Genomic DNA, 25,971 nt, shown 5'->3' with positions numbered 1-25,971 from the left:
CAGAACGATCCCTGAATGTTTTTCATATCTGTTATGAAAAACAGCCCACAAAACTAGGACTATAAGGAAAATAAAAACATTCTCATAATAGACGAGTACACATCAACAATTAGTGTAGTTACTAATGATGGTAAAATAAATGTAATTACACAATTATAATATGTAATAATCACACAAAAAACGTAGGCTAATATTGTAATAGTGTAGAGTAGTGCTCACACAGAAGATACTATTAAACAAAAGTGTATGAACGGTGTGTGAGAGGAAGTCAGATTTTATATCACTCTCCCAAAGCTCAGTTTTGGCAGTGTTTGGACAGTTGTTGAGAAGAGAGACTTCCGTGAGGTTTATGGGGCCCTTGAATGGGCTCGACTCCGGTCCGTGTGAACTGCACTCCAGCCCGGGTGTTCCAGCGCGCCTCTGCAGTGAGACACGCACCCGGCTCGACGCGCTCGCCGTCTCTCTGCTCCTGGATCGAGACTCACTTTCCGCAGTACGAAACGAGTGGAATTTCCTTAAGTTGTTTTTTTTAAAAAACGTACTCTTCCGACTGAGTGCGCGGCAAGCACAAACGGGGGTTTATAGGTAAACCCGTCGGGCCACCACGACGACGAAAAGGCGCGTGGCTTTGATTTTAAAGGGAATTCATCGCGCTCCCCCCTAAACCGAGTGTTGCACGGAGCAGGACAACTCCGGCTGCTGAGAACGGGGAAATGCGCCTTTTAAACGGGAACCCGGGGTTCGTGTTCCTCAGTGTTCCATATTCGTAGGCCTAATGGGTTTATCTGGACCGCGCGGATCTGAGCTCTACCTGCGCGAGCGCGCTGCACGAGATGAAAGTCTTTGTGCGCTGATTTAGAGGTGACTTATAAACCCTCGCTTTATCTTGCGTCAAGGACTGTTCCTCAATCATTCCGTGAGTATTATTCACCTTACATACTTCCATTGTGACTGCATGGCGTGCTTTTGATCTTTTCTACACATCCAGCGACTCCATTCGGGTCTTTAGACACTGGGACAGCGAGCAAAACTGCAGTGTGTTTCAAACAAAACATCAGCAGGATGAAGAGCTTGCTTAATACTTTTTGAAGATTTGAACAAGCATGCAGGGTCAGCTAATTGTGTTGATAACACCAGTTTATCTGGGAAAGAAGGTTTTTTTCTCTCTCTTTAAAAAGAACAGGACGGGGGCCAGATGTGAGGCTATCCATCATGCTTATCTGTCCTAGAATTATCTCTATGGGAGAAATATAGAGACATGTGCAATAAAACAACAATTTAAGAGGCACTATGAGAGACTGTATTTCTCAAACAATCAAAAGGCCACTTTCATTCCTTGGAGATAAACAATATTGCCAACGCAACTTGCACAGAAGGTAGTAAAATAAAAGGAGTACACGTAGTAAACTTTTTATTTAACAGAGTGGCTTATTATGGGTTCACATTCTTAATAAAATGGGAGTCGGTTTATTTCAGTTGGTTTCTGAAGGTCCATGTGCAGCAGCTTCATATTAAGATCAGTTTACTGCACATGCATTATTCACCATGTTATGAGCTACACATGTCACAATAGCTCATGGACGAGCCTACAGTTTGTCATTTGAATAATAAGTCATAAAAATGGCATTCAAATAAACGGCAACACGGTTGTCCAATGTGAATCCGGATTAGCGTTCACACTGAATGTGTTTCGTGTTCAAAAACAATAAGACCAACAATTAAAAACAACAACACATAAACCCTATCCTCTTTAACTCAACGCTTTGTTCTTAAAAATATTGCGGCGTATATAATAACGTGCATAACGTAAAAACCCGCTGGTGTAGAAAAAGGCCTCATCCATAGGTTAGATTTGAAATGCATGTCTGTATTATGAGTCATTGTTTAGGGCTCATTCATTTGAATTCAGAGAGTGAACTCACACGAACAAATGCGCAGTTGAGGAAGTGCCATCTCTGCTCACATCAACTGCCTGTGATTCCTGCCGCTTCATTTCCAAGCGTGCATTTACATAACAAAGTGGTCGAATCTCAATTGCGACTCAAAACTTGAGTCTCCCACCATCCCCCTCCTGAAGTACGGCTGGACTGAGGCACACGGTTGTGTTCAGAGAGCCGTTTAGACTCCAGTACATTCAGTCTGCTTTTCTGTTTCATTGAGCCTTTTGTTTTCGGATCAGAAGAGATTCCATTAAATTAGTTATTTTCCAATTTTCCAAAATGATCCCTAGTCAAAAGGATCCAGATCTTCATTGTCAGAAGATTTAGAATTCTGGGTTGGAATGTTTTTAATATTGAAGTGAATCTGTAAAGGAACTCTGGCATCTCATTTGTGTTTTACAGCATATTAAATCTGATGGTTTGCTTTATTCCCATGGTTGATTTTACCATATGTTTTCACCAGTTTTGACAATGCCAAGTCAAATTTATTTGTACACTGTAAACCCGAATAAGTCGGCAAAACTAAAATTGAGTCAATCAGTTGCCTCAATTTTTTTTTTAAGTTAAGACATGTTAAGTTTAAGTAAGCAGTACCTGCATATTTACATTTTGTAATCATACATTTGAATTGCTCTGAAATTGAAATATTTGAGTAAGCTAATTTATACGTTTAGCTTAAAAATATCATGTAATCTCAAATTTGTAGTGGTGGAAACTCGACTAGCTTTAACTAGCTAATTCAATAAATGCTACCTTGCTAATTGGTTACACAATGCTTTGGTAGCACTTGCTGAATGAGGACAGCAATATAAAACATTTAACATATAAATGTATCTGTTCTCAAACTAAGCTCATGCTTCACTCGTCACATGACGGAAACCCCCCCAAAAAACCCAACATAACAGAAAGTCTTCCAAACTAACATAGCAAAACAGATCAACCACTTAACATTAATCTTGCACAATTTAACATAGAACGCCTAATTTTAGCATGTACTCTCCCTTTTGAGTGTCATGTCAAAGCATGCTGGCACATAGAAATCCCAGCCCGGTTTCAGTTAAATTAAAGTTAGTCTAAATTAAAAGAAACAAGTTGATAAAACTCAAAACCATGAAACCATTCAGATTACTTAAAATGTGTCAGTTTTGAGAACTCGAAAGAAAAATGATTTTCACAGTGCACATTGTTTCAAAGCAGCTTTACAAAAAATGACAACGTTAATATCTTCATGCCTTCGAGCTGGGCGATAATAGAGCTTTGCAACGATACAAGTAAAGCTGTTCTTCAGTAAAACAGTGTTAACTTTCTACCAAACATTACTTGAAGACTGCTTAACTTCTATTAAAGAAACCCTTTATTCATTTGTTTAGATTCTAGTAACAACAGTTGGTGTGATTCTAAGGAGATAAATCAATTTGTTCATTTGTATTTATATAGACAGTTTTGATTGCAGCTGATTGATTCCCTATCAGCATTTCAGCATATTGATGTGATCATGATCATGCTCTGTTACACACGTAATGAGTTGTGGCACGTATTGAATGCAGTTTCACACATTACATTAGACTGATGGTGTGAAACACACCACTTGCCGTATCTTTGAAACAATGCTGTTGTCTATATGGTGGGCTGGGCTTCAACACATCCCAAGTTTGAGTCAGTCCCGGTGGCTTGTGGTCCTTTTCCTGATCCTGTCCTCTCTCTCTCTCTCTCTCTCTCTCTCTCTCTCTCTTCCCCCCCACTTCTTGGTCTCTGCACTGTCGAAAGCTAAAGAATGCCTATATTTATGCACACACGCACCCACACAAATACATTGCCGTTCAAATGTTTGGGATCGGTATGTTAATAAAAGAGGTCTAATATTGTGAAATATGAATGTAATGTAAAGCAGCTGTGAATCTGCGAATATATATTAAAGTGTAATTTATTCCTGTGATCAAAGCTGAATTTTCAGCATCATTACTCCAGTCTTCAGTCTCACATGATCCTTCACAAATCATTCTAAAATGATGATTTGCTGCTCAAGAAACATTTATGATTAATATCAATGTAAATTTTTGTTCATGATTCTTTGATAAATTGAAAGTTCAAAAGAACAGCATTTATTTGAAATAGAATATTTTGTAACGCTATAAATGTCTTTACTGTCACTTTTGATCAATTTAATGCATCCTTCCTGAATAAAAGTATTAATTTCTTTCCAAAAAAAATTATAAAAAATATTCAGACCCCAAACTTTTGAACGGTAGTGTATAATGTTACAAAAGCTTTCTATTTCATATAAATGCTGTTCTTTTGAACTTTCCATTCATCAAAGAATCCAGAATTTTTTACACAACTGATAATCATAAATGTTTCTTGAGCATCAAATCATATTAGAATGATTTCTGTAGGATCGTGACACTGAAGACTGTAATGATGCTGAAAATTCAGCTTTGATCACAGAAATAAATGACATTTTAAAATATATTCAAACAGAAAACTGCTATTATAATTTGTGATAATATTTAACTATATATATATATATATATATATTATATATATATATATATATATATTTTTTTTTTTAATTAAATAAATGCAGCCTTTCTGAGCAGAAGATACTTATTTTTAAAGCATAAAAAAATCTTACCGATCCCAAACTTTTGAACAGGAGTTTATATCACTCTAAAAAATGTTGGATTGTTTCAACCCATGTTTGGGTCAAATATGGTCAAAACCAAACCGTTGGTTTAAATGTTTAAATGACATTTGGTTTGTCCATAATTGACTCAAACATGGGTTGAAACAACCCAACATTTTTAGTGTGATATTGCACACTGTACCGGAAACATTTTTGAAAGAAGTCTCTTCTGCTCATCAAGCCTGCAAAAAACTGTAATATTGTGAAATATTATTACAATTTAAAATAATGGTTTTCTATTTTAATATACTTTAAAGTGTAATTTATTCCTGTGATCAAAGCTGAATTTTCATCAGCCATTACTCCAGTCTTCAGGGTCACACAATCCTTCAGAAATCATTCTAATATGCTGATGTATTATCAATATTGGAAACAGTTGTGCTGCTTAATATGTTTGTATAACCTGTGATACTTTTTTCAGGTTTCTTGTATGAATAAAAAGTTAAATAGAACAGCATTTATTCAAAATAGAAATCTTTTCTAACAATATAAATCTTTACTATAACTTTTGATCAATTTCACGCATCCTTGCTGAATAAAAGTATTAATTTCTTTCAAAAAAATAAAGAAAAAACAATTACTAACCCCAAACTTTTGAACAGAAAATATTTCTATTTTGAATAAATGCTGTTCTTTTTAACATGTTATTCATCAAAGAATCCTGAAAAAAAGTATCACAGGTTATAAAAAATATTAAGCAGCACAACTGTTTTCAAAAATAATAATAAATCAGCATATTAAATACAGCATAAATACAGCTGTTTTTAAATTGTAATAATATTTTTGATCAAAAAAATGCAGCATTGATGAGCATGAGACTTCTTTCAAAAACATTAAAAATAGTAATGTTTCCAAACTTTTGACTGGTACTGTATATACACACACGCACACTGTGAGCATGGCTCACAGAAGGGAACTGCGTTGAAGACAGTATTCCGCTATATCGTATTTCACCACTGGTTTCTTTTACCACTATTTACTGACTCAATCCACCAAAAGACTTTGTCTGTCGAAAGCAATAATGGCTCAAGAACTTGGGGCGAAAGGCAGAAGGAGGTTCGTTCTGGAGTTGATGGAAAAAAATGGTATGGATCTGTGTGTGCGACGAGGAATGAAGCATCTGGAAAAGTTCAGAGATGTTTCGTACAGTGGGAGAATTCAGTTGTTGCTCTGAATACTTCATGCACAAGGAATGTTGATAATTGTTTAACGTTTCTCATATTGCACAGCAGAAATTTTAATCTTTAATATTATGAATGGTCAAATGTGTGATTTCCTGACCTAACCGCTTGCGTGCGAGTCAATGTTCATGACTTTTCACTCAAACTTTTGATTGTGTTTGAGTGATTAACAGTTTCCCGAAATTCGTCTTTGAGTCCGTTTCACTCCTTAAAGTCGACGAATGGAGATTGATCTCTGTAGTTTGCTAATGTTCCCACAGAAATGATCTGGATTACTCAAGTTCTTGGCATATCTTATTTCTGCTGTCCTAGAAAGTCTTGTGTCTTTCTCGCGTTACTACTTACACTTCATGATGCATAAGCAAGCTGACACGGCCATGTGTTCATACAGAAATCATATGCACACACACAGTCACACTAAATGGTTACTACATTAGTAACACGTTATCTAAAAAAAATTCCTCTTTACTAAAATTAAGTTCTAAATCATGTGGCTAATTCAGTGACAAATTAGGAACAATATGAGAGATCGATTGGCAGTCGTGCAGAAGAAAGCATTCGTCTTGCAGTACAGATGTATATTATGTAAATGACAACACAAACAGAAATGTGGACATAGCCTAAAGAGAGCGGACAGGTTTAGATTGTCTTGGCACCTCTCTATTTTGGATTTATATTGCAAGTTAATGGTCTTTTCTAAATGCACATAAATATAATCATACTTACACCATTAAGCAGAGTTTTATCTATATTTGGGATGATGTACTTTTTTCAGGTACATAAATCAACGGACGTTTTTACATTTATTTCAGGACACCGCGCACATTATTAGAGAATATTAATAGCCAAAAAATTACATGCATAAATCTCCTATTAATATAGCTAAACAACCAAAGACAGCATGAAAAGTTACCAGTACAGTAGCTTTTGCAGTTTGTAATTTTATGCCCTTAAATTAATATCTATACAGAAACAGTTTTTTAAAATGTTATATTTAAACTCCAATGCAAATGTGTTGTGAATGTAGTGAAAATATTTTCCATGCTTTCACAAATCTTACTTTGCTCATGCAAATGTTTTTTTGCCATTATTTTATTTTAATACTTTCCGTATTAACCAGTAACCTTAACTAGCTGATAAGTAACACATAGTGCTCTTTAAGTGGCAATGATGAAAGCTATTGATAATCATATTTTTTTTTTTCATTTGGTTTGTGAACAAACAACAAAGGCCATTCAAATATGTGTGTATGTATATATACACACACACTCACATATTAATATTAATTAGTGCTGTCAAATCGATTAATCGCATCCAAAATAACAGTTTGTTTACATAATGTATGTATATGTATATATATATAAAATTTTTCTTAAATATATACATGCATGTGTGTGTATTAAAATATACACGGATCCACTTTATATTAGGTGGCCTTAACTACAATGTCCTAACATTTATATTAATCATTTGACACAATACACTTATTGTGTACAGGCATGTTTTTACATTGTACTTACATTTTAACAATTACCTGCATGTAATTACATCAATATCAGCAAAATAGTTTTGCAATACAATATGAACACAATAAGTACATGGCACTTAGTTAAGGCCAACTAATATAAAGTGGGACCATATAATACTTATACATAGTACACACACATATATTATGTAAAAACACTAACTTTTATTTTGGATCCGATTAATTGATTTGACAGCAATTTATTCATTTTAAATTTTTTGCTGCAGTTCAACTGGTGCTAGAACGCCACTGATACTTGCATGGAAAACACCAAGCGTTCACATGGCCACTGTCACTCACCATTTCTCTAATGAAGGTTAAAATGTTGGTGAGGAAAGATGTACCTGTAGAAGCGTTTCTCACCAGTTGATCTGTGTGAAGAAAGATATCTCTATAGGGAAAGAAAAGGCTGGAAAGAAGCGCTGCACAAACTACTATCTGTCAGAAAACATTATGGTTGTGTGTGGATGTTTTATATTTTTGTACTTGTGTGTTTCCACTCATTTAATCCCCAACTGTGTGTGTGTGTTTGTAGTCCCAGTGTTTGCAAACAAACCTCAGAACAGAATGAAACGGTTATAATCTCTCGTTAATCATCTCTAATCTCATTTTTTATGAATACAGTAAAATTGCTATGTCTGTGAAGCTGTCAGTCAAGTCAATTTTATTTATTATAGTCACATTTAGCAGATTAGAGCTGGGTGATAATATAGCTTACATTTTGCGACGATACAAATAATCAAGCAGTTGAGATTCGCTATATATAAATCACCATAAACGAGTAGGTATTGTATGATATTTATTATAGATAAAATTGGGCATACTTATACAGTCAAACCAAAATGTATTCAGACACCTTCAACACTTTCTCATTATCACAGTTTATTTGCTATAGTTTAGAAAATGGTAATAAAATGACAAGAACTCCGAGTTAAACTTTGTCAGAACAAATGAATCTTGATAATGTCAGAACTTTGATAGAAGGGTATGTAATGGATTACAATCAACCAATCAGCTGTTAAATTTAAGTACACAATTAGATAACACCAATTTAGGTCAACCAATTATTACCAAGCAATGCTTCATGTTCAGTCTGTGGTGTAAAAGGTCACATTAGCAATTAAAGAAAAAACACTTAAGCGAAACATGGTCAGGTCAAAGTGTCTGCATAAATTTGGTCCCAAATTTGTATGAATTTTACTGGTAGTCCACTGTATGATTTTTTTGGGGGGTATAATATGTCAGTTTGCTTCATTTTGCTATCCTCACTCACATACATTAACTATAGTGTCCTGCACCCACTAGTAAAAAATATATACATCTGGTGTCTGAATAATTTTTGGTTGTATTTCCAACTTTATATAAAGAACTGGGCGTTAATATAGTCACAGTTGAGATTTGCTATAGTTTTACATTTGTTTATGTGAGCTTTCTGTATGTATGTGTATGGAGTTGATATGATATGACATCTAACTGTATATATAGAGCTTTGCGACAGTTAACATTTTGCGATGATATAAACAAAATGACACAGCTGAGATTTGCTATATAGTATATAGTGCTTCACGTGAATGTAGTGTATCAACCTATATAGTGTATGTGCTTAAAACGTATTACATTAGATGCTGTCAGTATGTTAACATTGTATAATTCACTGGTGGTAAAACAACACAAATGTATGAATACCAATAAATCATGTTGGTGAAAAGAGGTTAGGGAATTACAGAGAAACTTAAGCAAGCTTCCAGTTTGTTGGGTAATGTATAACCTCACCTTTGTTCTCCTCTGTAGTCTTGACGTTTAAAGGCATTGTGTGTGTTAGGACGTGTATTTCACATCTAGCATGTGCTCGTACACATCAGTCCTCCATGACCATGCAGCTCTTTAGAGAAGACTCTTTTAATCGCACCCTGTTGGAGCCGCCAACATTGAGGGATGGATGGTTGCGAGACCCTTTGCGTTATGTATTAAGTGCTGTGTGTTGGTGCAGCACATGCAGTTGGAGGTTGATGGATGGTTAAAGGTCTTGTATCTCCATCTATCAGGGGATTAGCATTGACCTGCGAGACCTCTCCACCGGCTCCTGCCGCACAACAAATGGCTACATTAGCATAGATAGAGACCACAGGCTCTTCAGAGGATAGCGCCCTCATGTATTTATGTACCTCTGTGGAAATGTCTAATTAATACAATTTTTTAGCTGTGAGGATGCACACAGCGGCTGGGAATGTTACATCTGTTGTGTGTTTCAGTTAGGGCTGCCCCCGACTAATAGTTGCTCATTGAAGCCATTAGTCGACTAGTTGCACGTTTATGATCTTAACGGCATTGGAAAATGGTTTGAGTTTCAGGGCTGAGAAAATATATATTGGCCCAGTTAACAGACAGGGTTTAGATTAATCCAAGATTAGGTCTTAGTTCAATTAGGACATTTAAGTAGCTTTTATAAACGTGCCTTCGAAAAAAAACATTACTGTTGTGCGCCTTCCTGGGACTAGACTAGACTTAAAAGTGCAGTATGCAGGATTGACATTTCACCTAGTGGTTGAAATGTGTACTGCAGTCCAAATTCAAAGTATTGGAGATGGGTTGCCAGTTTGAAGACACAACAGCAATTGAGCGCAAACAACGAAAGCCACACTGTAAGTTTTAATATGCTCTCATTCATAGAGATTGCTGAGGCTTTTTAGGTCGGGTAGAATCTGTGATCTCTGACCCAGTTTGTTCTCTGGCTTCCATGGCTGCAATACGATGTGTTTTCCGCCAATTGGCGAAATACTATTGAGTAAACTGGCGGGGTGCGGTTTTGCACAGACCAAAACAAAAACAGACATTCCGACACGGAACGCACATTTCAAAGGAGAATAACTGGCTGTAGCAGTGTTTTTCTGAGAAACAAGTAGGTGGATTTAGCATGTTTCCTAAATATCTTCAAGTATGTTATGGTATTTTTATGCTTTAGTAAAGTGAAAAAAGTTACATACAGCACCTTTAAGCCTTGTCTGTGAAACTGTGGGTTTATGTAATATTGTTAATATTGTTCTACGTTAGATAAATTAACTGAACTAGAGCTGCATGATCCTGAATAGATTTTGAAATTATTTTTTGTTGTTTTTGTTAAATAGAGATTTTGAACGGATAACAACAAAATAATGCAATTTACTAAAGGTTCTGACTAAATGTTATTTGCTGCAGTCTATTTAAAAAATAATTAATTTGAATGAATTATTTAAAAAAATCAGATTGCATAAATGATTCAATGACTCTTTAAGACTTCAGCTGTTCCATTACTGAATGAATCACCATTTTTGAACAAATCTCTTGAATGAATGATTCATTGATTCGCTCGTAACGACTTCACTTGTTTCTTTACTGGTTGAATCAGCGTTTTTGAATGAATTTCTTGAATGAATTCAATCACTCATAAAGACTTCACTTGTTTCATTACTGGATGAATCAGCGTTTTTTGAATGAATCTCTTGAGTGAATAATTCAATGACTCGCTTATAAAGACTTCACTTGTCTCATTACCGGATGAATCAGTGTTTTTGAACGAATCTCTTGAATGAATGATTCAATGATAAATACATGTTATAGACGGTTTCAACGGCAACAACATAAACAAACGTTACTGCGCATGCCGTTTTTGTGGCCCAAACTTAACTTCCGGTAGACGTCCGCAAAGAATCAATAACAACATGGCTGCGTTATCTTTCTTAAGTGTTATCATCTTTCATTTTAATTGTGCATCATTTTCTTAATTTATATGTTTTTATTGTTTCAGCATGTTTATTTTCCCATTAATAATCTCCCATTTCTGTCTGCAATAGAGTGGGGGAATTGCCCCCCTTTTCACCCAAAACTGGAAATTCTGTCATTAATTACTCACCCTCATGTCGATCCCAACCCGTAAGACCTTAGAGAAATATATACAGAAAATATCCTAATTTGTGTTCTGAAGATGAACGAAGGTCTTGCGGGTTTGGAACGACATGAGGGTGAGTAATAATGACAGAATATACATTTTTGGGGATTACATTTTAAACTAACCCTTTAAGGACCGTGTAATGGTGTTTTCTGTACAGTAGCCTATATAAATGCTTGCGCGCTCGCCTTTCAATCATGCAATGTGTCGAAATAACACGTTTCTTTGTTTTATCATATAAGATCAATCTTGGGAAACTTAAACTGGTAGATAAAGTACCCTATTTGAGATGAATTGTATATGAAAACAAAAATCCTGTGCTCTATGGGCACTGCCATTAATAGAGGATAAAGCGAAAGTTGTTTTACACTCTGTGATAAAGGCCTGTTACATAGCTAATTTAAATATTTTGTGGGAAACATAAATCCGATCAGTTATTGAGATGGCGACCACTTGATGTTAACAAATGTAAACGCGCCGTGTCCTGATTGACTGATGAGCCAATCTGGTTGATCGGATCACGGCGATTGCGTGTTAATGCCAAGTGTAAACACAGCCAGAATAAGTTACCTCTAGAGTAGATCATTTCTGATAACAAGCACAATAAATAACAAGTAAATTACATTAGACATACAGTCTAAATTACATTAGATGCTGCTCTCGTTTGCAGTCAGACTTTTTGGTGAGTGGCGCACAAAGTGTTTTTTTCCCTGGTGTCATATGCTCTCTGCTTGATAGTTAATATTTGTCATGTTATCCAAGAATAGTATGTCAAAAATGTGTTTCTTCTGAGTAGTGCGCCATACTATCCACTAGCCAGACCGATAAACAAACACAGACCGGAAGTTAACTTAACGTAACCGTGGCAACGTGCGTGCGTCCAATTAAACCATCTATAACAGTCACTTAACTCTGGTGTAATGATGTAATGGTACAATATTTATTTGAAGCGGCATTACCTTCAAAAGGTGATTTGCTCTATTTTGATCGTTACTGTAGACATTAGGGTTTATATCAATTTTTTCCAGTACTTCTGTGTTTATACGCACATTAATTTAAACGTGTAATGCAATAAGTGCTAATTCAGCTTCCACAATCCACATAAACACTTGGATATGTGGCTAACAATAGCGCACATTTATCTAGGTTAATGTTAAAGTTAGAGAGAACAGCCATGTAAAGTAGCTACCGTTAGGCTACAACTTATGTTTTCAAATGATAATCCTTCCTTGAGGTCAATGAGTGATATACGATCGTTTGGATTTCCTGTCCGACATAATTGCCATATGGACCCGCCGTTATCGATCTGTCCGTTATGGACTGAGTGACTTCGCCACTTCCTGTAGAAGTTTTTCAGTGACCAACCAACTTATTAAAATTTGGTCGGCTAATCCTTTTCTCATCGGCTAATGTTTGGTCGAGGCAGTCTGAGTGTCAGTCAAGATGATAGTCTGTTGTCTGCGCCGTTTATGCCACGTTTTGTGGAAGTGGAAGGCGGCACATGTGTTTTAATTCATGCCGCATTATTTTATGACACTGTCCTGATGTGCTGCATGCCAAACGCTTATGAATCATCATCTGGGTACTAATGATGAGAAGGACCTTAATGAACCCGACTGAGAAAACAAGGAAGGAAAACTGCATATGTGGAAACCGTTTTAATTCCTCTAAAAAAAGATTGCAGCATTTGTGCCTGGTAATCATTGTTCTCTGATCGAACAATTTTGGCTGCATTTTGTGTTTTCATTGTGCCTTGATTTCTTTTTTTAAATCTTAAAATATTTTCTTGACACAGATGCAGAAAGCCATATAGCTGTGGTGTTTAATTCATTCCCTCCCTCCCGATTGCCTCTGATTTGCTCTATTTTAAACAGGCCTGTGGAAACGGAGGCATGACTGTCTCGGTATAGATGCGTTGCTAAAGCGAGTCTGCGTTGATCAGCCAGGCGGGCAGCAGCATGATTGCTGATTGCTCAGGGTTTTAATTATGGAAATCATGAGCTCTTAAGAATGCTCAAAGCTATTTGCTAATGGTGCAAGTCATAAAAATGGTGTATCAGATATTGTTGCACTACATTTACAGATGCTTAACGCTTGAGATTGCTTGTGGTTGCAACCTTTAACATAATCAGAATTATATTGGATTTCTGCATTAGTCACAGATAACACATTATATTTGATTATTATTTAAACATTATTATTATGGTTTCAAGAAGATTATAGCATCATTCTAGCAGTTTTGTGAGTGAGCTGCGAAAATACTCTTTTCATTGCTTTATACAACCAATAAAATAAATAATATTTGGTTGCATTTGACGTTCTTCATTTTTAAATTCTTATCAATACTCACTGGATACTAACAAAATGGTGTCTTTGGAGGGCTGATCAGTTTTCAGACAATAGCAACTAGGGTTGCAAAGTTTCCAGAAACTTTCCAGCAATTTTTAGAAACTTTCCAGCATTTTTTGGGAAATTTGTGGAATGTTTCTGGAAATGTACTGGAAAGTTCAGCCCCTTTGCAACCCAGTAGCAACACCTTATCATAAATGCCTCAACAACTGAACATTTGATCTGCTTTGAATACAAGTGAAAATATAGTATCATTTATTTTTTATGGATTATTTGCCATGAAAAAATTATCTCATGCTTTCTTTTTTCAAATAATATATAGTATGAGGACCTTTAGGGTCAGTGCCTTTATTTGCTTTTGCAGTCTATTTGCAGCAGTATTTCTCATTTTGCTGTATTAGAAATTATTGAATAAAGGAACACAATCATTGTTTTGTTTTTTACCCTGCTGTTCCAACATTTAAGACCGTTTTAAACATCTCTCAGAATGCCTTTTGTTGTAGTTGTTAAAAATGTTGGCTGTGCGCTTTATCACTGCCACCTAATAGCATGGTCACATTCTGTTAATGAACTGTTTGAGGTTTTATTTTATGTAGCTGTTCACTGTAAGGTTATTTTTTTCCTCCAGAAAATACATCCTCCGTTTGCATTGCTCGAGCTGAAAAAGCTCTTGAATCGGCGCATACAGTTGTGAAACAGGTTAATTCCACTTTGCAACTCTTCAGTTGAAAGTCATTAAGTCATTTTAATTACTTTGCAAGTGAATTTAAGTCTTGGTCACACAGACATTCGTCTAGTTAGAAGGTGTGGTGATTTTGCTTTAAACGCTCATGGGTTTCTTATGAAACAAAGGACTACTACACTATATGGGTCTCTAGATTCAATCAGTCTAAAGATGAATTGTTCAGATTGCTTCCTTTTTTGTTCTGTTTTCCAAGAACAAACCCTCTTCCAATCTTGTCATCTGCATAAGGTTGGTTATAATGCTATTTTCCTGACCTATTGTCAGGACTATGCGTAGAACCAAATATTAGAGAAAAATACTAATGATTTGCTTTTGAGTGGGACCAGGCATGTTTTTTAAATTGCTGCGTTGCCCTGTTCTCTATATGCGGTAACTAAGGGATGCTACACAGACACAAGCAGGAATTATGTTCTGGGGGACAGAAAGGGGAAAAGTGGAGGATTGGGCCAGAAAATGGATCCATCCGGCGGCCAACAGACTCTTTTCTTTTGTCATATTATCAAAAAAGTTACTTTCATTCTTTCTATATAAAACACAGACATACAAATATGGGATGATTTTAGACTCAAAATGATTATTAAATGCACACACAATTATCCATGAACTTGATAAATGTTGCAGACATGTTTTACTTTCCACAAACAAATGCCTTTTAACTTGTGTGTGCAAAATACAGAATTACATGAATGTGCAACGATTTGTACAAATGGAGACAACCTCGATTTTGTATTTATGTAGGTCAGAATTTGTGCGTGCAACAAGTAAGATGTGCATTTGTGGATCCGGTGACGCGCATTCATTCATTGACTCGTTTGTGAGTCGATCCTATTTGTTCAGTTGGATTTTGAGACTTTAATTTCGCCGGTTTGGCCGATCCACACACACACAGCTGTCTAAGACACATAAAGCGTCTTATGGGCAGAATAACGCTCACGGTGCCGGTGTCTGTTTTGGCAGAATACTGCCATCTAGTGGCGGCAGGTTTTCTTAGACAGCTGTGTGTGTGTGGATCGGCCAAACCGGCGAAATTTTTAATAAGCAATCTCACGCTTTATGTGTCCTCGTTATAAAGACGAGGAAAACACTTAACAGTAGGCTAACGTTAAAAAGGTATTAATGACGCATAGGCTACTTGGTATAGGCAAGCAGATTAAATCAGGTTATGAACACATTGTTCATCACAACATTTTTCTCCCATAGAAAACCAGCGAGTCACGATTGTGCTTCAAAACAGACAGGTGCTTTGAGCAGGGCTGGAGCTGAAGTGTGCAGCGCTCCAGGAGTATAACATAATAATAAAGCACATACATTCCTCAACTCTGAGAATGATTAAACGCTAAAAGAGCTCCTTTTGGGAAACTTCATCCACTCCAGATAACCATTTTGTAATTAAAGGTCCCGTTTTTCGTGTTTTTTTGAAGCTTTGATTGTGTTTACAGTGTGCAATATAACATGTGTTCATGTTTCGCGTGTAAAAAAACACAGTATTTTTCACACAATTTACTTATCTGTATACTGCTGTTTTCACTGTCCTCAAAACGGCTTGAAAGATTTCCCTGTTCTATGAAGTCCCTCCTTCAAAAATACGTAACGAGTTCTGATTGTGCCAGCGGTTCCCGTGTTGTGATTCGACAGCAGCTTAGCGCACGCAGAGCGCACGTTACCGGAAAGGTCACGCCTCTCACCATAACGGGGATGCATGCGCTCAATGATCTCTAAGTACAGCGTCCCTGGGAAAGCCAAACAAAGGTGACTTGACTCCGGGATGAAAATAACAGCGTCTCGACGACATGGCAACAAACAAACTATACGAACGCAACCGAACGCAACACTTCCTATTCTCCACGCGGGAGCAACAAGACCACGCCCCCTTTTTCGCGCGTTCTTGTGGGCGGAGGTTAGTCGACATACTGTTCTACTGACGTAATTAAAGCAGGAAATACCAGGATGTAGTCCCAACCAGCCGTTCGCTGTAGATTTTGAAAGGGAACTTCTGTTAAATAAAATATCTCGCTTGGCATTGAACTTTGAGCTTTTATAATTTTACAGGTATTATAAATGTTCTAACAGCAACATTACACACTAACTAAAGTTTGAAAAATGGGATCACGAAGAACAGGACCTTTAATTGTGGTTTGTGAATTTAACATGATGGTAATTGGAGAAGCCGGTCAAAAAATAAGCACAATGTTAATGTGTAAATTAACCAATGGCATTAGTTGAATAAATTAAGGTTGGTTAATCCATAGATAATAATCAAGTGACCGCATGGTTGGACACGCTGATCAGAATCACTATGATGTTTTGGATTAAAGGACAACTCTGGTGAAAAATGAACCTAGGGGTAATTAACACATGGTTACCGAGTAGATCATTCTCTGGGATGCATTTTCATGAAAATCTAATGTAAAGAGTTTTATCTCTAAAAACAGATTAGTTTATAACGCTAGTATATGGGGCATAGAATAAGTCAAATTAAATCGCTAGTTAATACCACTAACAAGGCTCAAAATAGCCTCACACTAACATGGTAGCAAAATGAGGGTCCCTACATGCAAACCGAAGCATTGAGAACTTTGTAAGTGTACAAACAGTTTAATAAGAAGATACTTTATAAAGACAGTACATTACGCGCATACAGACAGGAGCCATCTTGGAAAACAAGTCGAGCCACGGTAGAATAATCCGTCATCTCTTTAGTGTATATCCTTTGGAAGCACTAGTCTCTGTTGCGTTCAGTTTTTAGAAAAAAAAAAATATTTTCTCTGTTGCGTTCAGTGCTTTCTTTCGGAAACAAAGGACCATATGAGATTCCAAGTCATAGTTCATCACTTAGCACAGCGTTCGTGGCTCGACTTGTCGAGACTGTTTTCCAAGATGGCTCCTGTCTGTATACGCGGAATGTACTGTTTTTATAAAGTATCTTCTTATTAAACTGTTTGTACACTTACAAAGTTCTCAATGCTTCGGTTTGCATGTAGGGACCCTCATTTTGCTACCGTGTTAGTGTGAGGCTATTTTGAGCCTTGTTAGTGGTATTAACTAGCGATTTAATTTTACTTATTCTATGCCCCATATACTAGCGTTATAAGCTAATCTGTTTTTAGAGATAAAACTCTTTACATTCGATTTTCATGAAAACGCATCCCAGAGAACGATCTACTCGGTAACCATGTGTTAATTACCCCTAGGTTTTCAGTTTTCACTGGAGTTGTCCTTTAAGTGCTAATTTTTGAAATGCACGACTGACAGAGTAAGTGATCTCAAAAATGTTTCTTGCATTTTATGCATCTTAAATAGTCTGTTCTGTTGTGTAAGTCATACCAATATTATGCTTGACGCTTACTTTTTTTCCAAGGAGCAAATGTGCTCCTAAGTTTAAATTTAAGAGTGCATTAAAAATCAGCGATGTACCGATATGAACATTTTGGCCGATAACTGATAATTCTTTATACTTGAAAGTCGATAACTTATATATTGGTAGATAAATCTAAATCCAAATTTTTATATACATTTTGGGAGTCTGATTAGAAAAACAAAAGTCTCACCATTAAATGCCATGTCTCAAGCACACAATTATAAATCCATTCTCTCTATCGGCTTTAATATATCGGCCAAATTTGCGGTAACACTTTATTTTAGGGTTCAATTCTCACTATTAACTAGTTGCTTATTAGCATGCATATTACTCGGGTATATGCTGTTTATTAGTACTTATAAAGCACATATTAAGGCCTTATTCTTCATGACCATATTCTACATCCTATAAACCCACCCAATAACTAAAACTTAACAACTACCTTATTAACTATTAATAAGCAAAAATTCGTAGTTAATAGTGAACATGTGTTCCCCATACTAAAGTGATACCAAATTGTCTTATCGGGTCGATAACATTAACATTAAAAATGAACATATATCGGCCAATACTGATATGGTGGCTGATATATTGAGCATCCCCATTAAAGATTTTTTAGGGGTGCAATGACTTTTTTATCAAATTATGTGTTTTTCGTCAATAAAAGGATATAGGGAGACATTTACAAGCAGAAGTAAACTAGTTTTTTTTCTCATTATTTGTGCTTCAAACTATTTAATTATGTATTATATTTATACAAACATATACTGTAATAAACAGGTTACTGTGCCAATACTAGTAAAAATCTATTTACACCGATCAGGCATAACATTATGACCAAATATATAAATACTTCCTAATATTCGGTTGGTCATCCTTTTGCTGCCAAAACAGCTCTGACCCGTCGAGGAATGGACTCCACTAGACCACTGAAGGTGTGCTGTGGTATATGGCACCAAGATGTTAGCGGCAGATCCTTTAACTCCTGTAAGTTGTGAGGTTGGGCGTCCATGGATCTGACTTTTTTTTGTTCAGCACATCCCACAGATGCTCGATTGGATTGAGATCTGGGGAATATGGAGGCCAAGTCAACACCTCAAACTCGTGCATCAATGAGCCTTGGCCGCTCATGACCCTGTCGCCGGTTCACCACTGTTATTTCCTTGGACCACTTTTGATGGATACTGACCACTGCAGACCGGGAACACCCCACAAAAGCTGCAGTTTTGGAGATGCTCTGACCCTAGCCATTACAATTTGTCCCTTGTCAAAAATATATCCCACCCACTAACAGATGTCGTGATCATAATTAGTGATATTCACTTCACCTGTCAGTGGTCATATTGTTATGCCTGATCGGTGTATTGAATAATGTGTGTTAATGTTCTTTCCTTCCTGTGACAGAGCAGAACAGACAGAAGATGCAAGAGTTTGTTGAATTAATTGCCAGATGCAACCATCTGTGACATATTACAATATAAACATCAAGTAAACATTGTCATAATTCATCAACAGTAAATCATAAGCAATCTGGTGGCATAAATGCACAGTTTTCATTGATTACGAACTTCTTTGAAACATGTTGGATGTGTTTTAAACGCTCATTTATTTAATGAAATCATAGTCTTTTGAAGTTTAATAATCACATAAAGGTCGATATTCCTGTTTTTGCATATCAAAATTGAAGATGTCTTAAAATTATAATTAAGACATTTGTTATACCTTTTATTTTTATGACTTTAAAATTCATATTTTAGACTTTTTAAGAACCCAGGCACTTTATTTTCACACGTTAAATACATTTTATAGCTCCACACATCTATGTTTAGATGCGAGTGAAACGCTCGTACTGTTATGGTACAATCACATAGTACAATCCATGCTTGAAAGGAGAAGTGGTCTCCAAAAATTAAAAATACAGCTGGCCGTGTCTTTATTTAGCTGCATTTGAGCTTAATTTTGGATGGAGCTTTACATCTCATTTGGGCCTGCTTCACTTGCTATGCATGTATGTATGCATTCTTTATTTTCTCCCATCTTGGGCCTGGCAATTGAAAATAAATTAACATTCCATCTCTTTTATGTTCTCCTCCTTTAAGCCCGTCAAGAATACTTGGAGGCGAACCCTGAGAGGTCAAGCGACACTCACTAGTTGTCAATCTTCCTGGTTGACCCGCCCACCCTTTTCTCTTTCTTTTCCATTCTTTTCTTCCTCGTTCATTCAGTTCAAGCCCGTCTTAGAAACCAGGACTCTTGGGCATTCTTTCTGTGTTCGCCTTTCCAGCCTGAGACAGGAAGCTCTGGGATGAATGTCACATTCACAAACAGAGCCATATTTGATCTGAAGTCCTCCTGGCTGCCATCTCTTCCCAACCCATTCAATATTTCTTTGATAAAAATGTACTATTAATTTCATATGAAAAGTTAATCCAATGGCCAATTGGTACTGAACCCCAGTTCAGCCGCTCAGAATGGCCCTATATTCCTAGAAACATTGCATTATCATGGTTTGTTGACTTTGGGTTTGGCTCATTTAATCAGAAATTTCCAGCATAGTGGAATACAGGGGCAAATTGTGATTTATGACATTGAATCAAGCGGCTAGTATTGTTGGTTTGTCTCAATTCTTGTCCGGAAGTGAATTCCAGATCTGAAAAATCCTTGACGGCTCAGTCAGGAATGGCGCAAAGCTCTCCAATGCTAATCACTTAATCCTTTTATTTCAAGTCAGAACAAATCCAGTCCGAAATCTGCCAACCAAAGTGGTGTTTATGGGGATGATAACAGTCGGCTCCTGTGATTTAAGCCTCCAGACATAAAGCGAGCGTGTTTCTCAGCGGTGTGTGAGGGTTTGCACACAATGATGACGGGAAGTAAGGCATGTTGAGCAGACAGTGCAGACCCTCGCTCCACGTCTCCTGTCTGCCGGGATCAGCATCTCCACAATCTCAGCAGGGTGTGGGATTTTTTTTTTCCAGATGGTTATGGATGTGGTTGCAGGTTATTGAAGCACAGCCTAAAAATGCTATCAACTTGTAGATTCGCTCTTTCTTTTGGATATTTGGAATCCTAATCCCATGATGCAGTGCACTAAATGATTTTCCCACCTGAATGCCCAGTCAGAGATAAGGCTGATTAACTTTATATGATTAAGTCTTGATTCGCCTAATTAAGGCCTGGTTTCTCAGACAGGGTTTAGATTAAGACAGGATTAGGACATTTAAGCAGCTTTTATAAACATCCGTTAGAAAAACACATTATTGGTGTGCGTCTTGAGACAAAACAATGGCACTGACATATTTTAAGATCTGCTTTCAGTTAAAACAGCTCAAGCTTGCATTTTAATCTGGCACTAGATTTACGCGTTGACTGTGAAATCGCGGGTTTATGTATTAACGACAAGTAAGCCTTAAAGGGTTAGTTCACCCAAAAATGAAAATTAGCCCGTGATGTACTCACCCTCAAGCCATCCTAGGTGTATGACATTCTTCTTACAGACGAACACATTCAGAGTTATATAAAAAATGTCCTGGCTCTTCCAAGCTTTATAATGGCAGTGATTGTTGCTTCGTTTTCGAAGTCCATAAAAGTGCATCTATCCATCATAAAACTGCTCCAAACTGCTCAGGGGGGTTAATAAAGGCCTTCTGAAGCAAAGTGGTGTGTTTGTGTAAGAAAAATATGCATATTTAAAACTTTATAGACTAAAATAACTAGTTTCCGGCCGTCAGTGGTACGTGAGTCGACTTGCGCTAAAGGAGTAACCCTTGACGCATGCGTATTGACGAACGCAGAAGCGCAGAGGATATAGCAAAACAAAACGTAGGGTCGGGGGTTACTCTTTTAGCAACAGTTGACTCGTGTACCGCTGACCGCAGGAAGCTAGTTATTTTAGCCTATAACGTTTTAAATATGGATATTTTTCTTACTCAAATGCGCCACCCCTGTTATTCACCCCCTGGAGCCGTGTGGAGCAGTTATATGATTGATAGATGCACTTTTATGGACTTCAAAAATGAAGCAACAATCACTGCCATTATAAAGCTTGGAAGAGCCAGGACATTTTTTAACATAACTCTGATTGTGTTCGCCTGAAAGAAGAATGTCATTTACACCTAAGATGACTTGAGGGTGGGTAAATCATGGGCTAATTTTCATTTTTGGGTGAACTAACCCTTTAACCTTCTGGTAGGGCTGCTTGATTATGTCAAAAATCATAATCATGATTATTTAGGCTGATATTGAAATTACAGTGATTTAACACGGTTAGTGGTGTGCGATAATCAAACTGAAAATGAAATTTCACAACTATCAATACAATTTTTGATACTTCAGCAAAAACTAATACTAGGTTAACTAATGTAAATGTCCTGCAACAATTAACGTTATTGAGGAACACAAGCGCATCGTAGGAAGATGCAGTAGCAAAATGCAGCCCAATAAATTTTACCTCGATTATGTTGTTTTCATAATTAGTGGAAGCTGAAATCGAAAATAAAAAAGGGGATTATTCACACAGCCCCACCATCTAGGTAGGGGTGTCCGATTTTGACCAAAAAGTAATATCTCTATTTTCTGGGATTATGTCTATAGCGATAGTCTGACAATATTTTGTGGAGTGTGTTATTGTGCTGGTATCTTGGCAGGTTTAGGACTGCCGTGGACAGAGACTCCTTAAGGTTTTGTTATTCTTCATATTTTGTGCAGTGGTGGTTAGTCCCCAATAGTGACAGAAATTATTTTGCAGTGCAGCGGAAACACAGAAGCTTTATCTGAAGTGGCATTTAGATTATTTACACAGACTGTTTGATGAGCTCAGAGGGACATGAATGGGTTTAACCTGCTGTTACTAATGCTGAAATAATGTTTGGATGTTTTAAACCTAAAACATTGATATATTAAATTATTTTAAAGTTGAAAAGGTACTTTAAATATGAAACTAAAACCACCAGTAGGTGGCAGCGGGTCACTCTTAATGAGTCAGTCATTAAATCATTCATTCAACTGATTCATTCAAACTTCTGATTCATTCAGGAACGAAGCATTTGACTTAATTATTGAGTGAGTCTTTGAATCATTCATTCAACGTATTTGTTCAACTGGACTGATTCATTCAGTAACGAAACACCACTGTGTGTTGCCCAGATGCAAAACAGTTCTGCTGTGGCTGGAACTATTTTCATCTGCAAAATACAGCAAAACTATTTCAGTTGCACACAACGTTAAAACAACAACTGTGATATTATCGTAGACGATATATATATATATATATATTGCACACCTCTTATAGGTGCTTCAAAGTTTGTAGTGTTGTTATTCGGTGTTCAATGTTCCCCTGCTAATTTAACAATAAATGTGCTTGGACAATATTATTATTTTTTTAAAACAACACGCAAAAACAATTCTCTGCAATGTCAAAATGTCTGCTCTTCAGTGCGTCTGCAAAGGAATGAGCATTTCCTATAGCCGGATCTGTGATTAAACATAATTCAATTTTGTCTGCTGTATGGAACGTTTTGTTCCAGCTCTTTCTTTCTCTTTTTACCAACATCCATAGAACTATGGAAATGTTTTATATATAGGTTCATTATAAAATAATCAGTGCACTTGATGGCGAGGAAGGCTTTGATGAAGCACACTTCAAAGTGCAACTTTCCTCAGGATTCCCTACCTGCGATGTAAACGCTGAGCCTGTGCATTATGGATATTTTCTGCGGAAGATGAAAGTATTGTTTAGTTTGTGGGTGGGTGTTTGTGTGTGTATGTGCACAGGCGCATGTCAGTGGGAATGAATCTGTAGACCAAGTGAGCTTGACACATCATCTGTCTTCAGTGTTTGACATTGTGTGTTATAAGGATCTTTGGCTCCCCGAGGTCTCAGAAATTACCCTGTTCCAATGCAGGCGAAGAGTCTGTGAATGCGCTTGAGATAACAGGAAAAAGCAAACGCATACAAAAGAGGTGATTTTAATAGTTTATCAGCTGAACCTGTTTCCATAGCAATTATTATCTGCCGCATGCAGAGTCAGTGAAGAGAATATGATATATCTGTCTGTAATCTTCATAAACACAGTGAAATTTAAATGTAGATTAGACTAGTTAGAATGCAACTTCTCTTGAAATCCACTGTATCCTGTTGTAGTCGCAGTGTAGAATTCTAATGGGTTTCATGGTTATGATTAGTTTTATTCTAGAGGTCAATCTTCACTCACTTTCGATCTATTAATCTAGTAGAGCCCCAAAATAAAATCAAGACTTTGAAAAAGGGCATAATTGGTCATCTTCAAAAACACTGTTAATCTCTTAATGCGAGTCCCCCTGTAGTCAATAATTTATCCCTTAAAATTAATCTTTGATCACCAAAATACTAGTACTAATACTCGAAAAAAAAAATCCTTCATGCCTTAAAATACTCGAATGTAACTCCACACCCTTGCCTCATTTAGTATACGCGGTTCTATGAATATGCAAATGACCTCACACCCGCTCAGAGATCCGCCGCGTCCCAATTCGCATACTATCCATACTAAATAGTTTTCGAAAATAGAATTAGTATGTCCCAAATCGTAGTGTGTTGAAAAGAGTATTCCAAAGATACCCGGATGGTCTACTATTTCCGGTCAGAATTCGAAGTGCAGATCGACGCGCACTCTAACGGCTAATATTGCCCACAACCCATTGCGAGTTGGACGAGGATTCGATTAGAACTACAAACGCGGATAAAAAGTGTTAAAAAACTACAAACATGATGGGTGTGCGAGTCCGATGGTTAAGCAGAGAGGTTTAGATAAAGGGGTTTGAGTGATCAATTATCAGTATTTATCCTGACGAAAATATATTTATTCAATGTTATCCACATTATATTTCACCTGCAGCATTGTGATTGTGAACTTTTTTGTAATGATACGTTTGGCCATTAACTTTTATATGCATCATTATATTTAAACTGCAAACACACGAGGGGAGTCTCTGCATTAAAGACCCACAAATGGCAGATCAACGTGCGACTACATTTCTCTACGGTAGGAAAATAAAATTAATGTGGAGGATTTTGACTGTTACGATGATTGACAGGTTTAAATGGTGACGGAATGCACAAAGTAGTATGTCCCAAAGCTTGCATACTCTTCTGCTACACACTCAAAAGTATGTACTTTTTCTTCACAAAAAGAGTACATACTTTTGGGTCGTAGTATAAGTAGGCGAATTGGGACGAAGCAAATCACTTGTTGACGATCACACGCTGACGTGATTGGTTACAAGGTAGTTTGTGACATCAGAAACACTAGCGATTTCAAACTGCTTCTTTGGTTCACTGCAGTTTTACAGAGAAAATACTCAGCAATGGTGATGACCCATGAATTTGCACATGGTTTGTCTCAAAGCATATTAAAAACACCACATAGACATCTAAACAACATTAAAAACATGATTTTCACCACAGGGGGACTTTAATAATGGCCATCATTATTAGCAATAACATTTAAATAATTATTGGGTTGTCGGTATCATGAATTTTACTATCAGTATACGTCATTCTGTAATAAATGGCCTGTGCAAATCTACATCAAATGACAGCAAAGCTTCGCTGTTTCAAAGGAAATCCAAACTCAACATTTGTGTTAATATAGCTTGATCTTGTGTAGTGTTTGCAACACTAATTCTTCTTTCTTTCATGTGGTTTCAGACGGAGAATGAATGGTGAAAGGTGATGTCCACGTGACCTGCATACTGTCTAGATCTTCTTTACAATCCAAACTATTGGCCAGCATCTGGAGACAGTCTTGAATAACCAAAATGGCTACGTCACTGTTGAAATGTCCCCTCGTGCATGGACTTCTGTTTACTGTGATTTGTTTACAATCTTCAGAAGGTAAGAGCATCTCTTGTGTGCAGTGGTTGATGGTTCTCAGTCTAAACTTTTTTTTTTTTGGAGACGTCAGTGAACGTTGAACAAGCGCTCTGTTTTTGTGTATTCGGTGTTAGTTTGCTCATTTAAATAGTTCTGCTTTGATTCTGTGTACTACCGAAGTCTTGTGTACTACCGAAGTCGGTAGTACCAAGTACAAACTCAGTTCAGTTCCCGCTTTTTAAACTAGACTAGTTGACAAGTCAGTTAAATGAGACTGCTGCTGGTAATTGACATTGGAAATCACTGCAAAAAATGCCTTTCTCATTTAGTATTTTTGTCTTGTTTCCAGTCAAAATATCTAAAAAAATCCTAAATCAAGAAGCATTTTCTACATAAGATATTATGTCTTGTTT

General features: G+C 36.8%; 1 protein-coding gene across 2 annotated transcripts in view; it reads left to right on the top strand.

Moving 5' to 3' along the window:
• Nucleotides 1–403: 403 nt before the first annotated feature.
• Nucleotides 404–25,971, top strand: part of adgrl2b.1 (adhesion G protein-coupled receptor L2b, tandem duplicate 1) — a 146,207-nt gene continuing 120,639 nt past the window's right edge. For both annotated transcript variants that reach the window (XM_079819571.1, XM_079819572.1), the window contains exons 1-2: nt 404–916; nt 25,394–25,579. In XM_079819571.1, the coding sequence (XP_079675697.1) occupies nt 25,504–25,579 (76 nt within the window). In that variant the 5' untranslated portion in view covers nt 404–916; nt 25,394–25,503. The remainder of the gene's footprint in view (nt 917–25,393; nt 25,580–25,971) is intronic.

This window comes from Gobio gobio (genome assembly GCF_949357685.1).
Source record: "Gobio gobio genome assembly, chromosome: 6".
Classification (NCBI taxonomy): Eukaryota; Metazoa; Chordata; class Actinopteri; order Cypriniformes; family Gobionidae; genus Gobio; species Gobio gobio.
The sequence above is the reverse complement of the archived record's forward strand: the minus strand, read 5'-3'. Positions and strand labels throughout refer to the sequence as shown.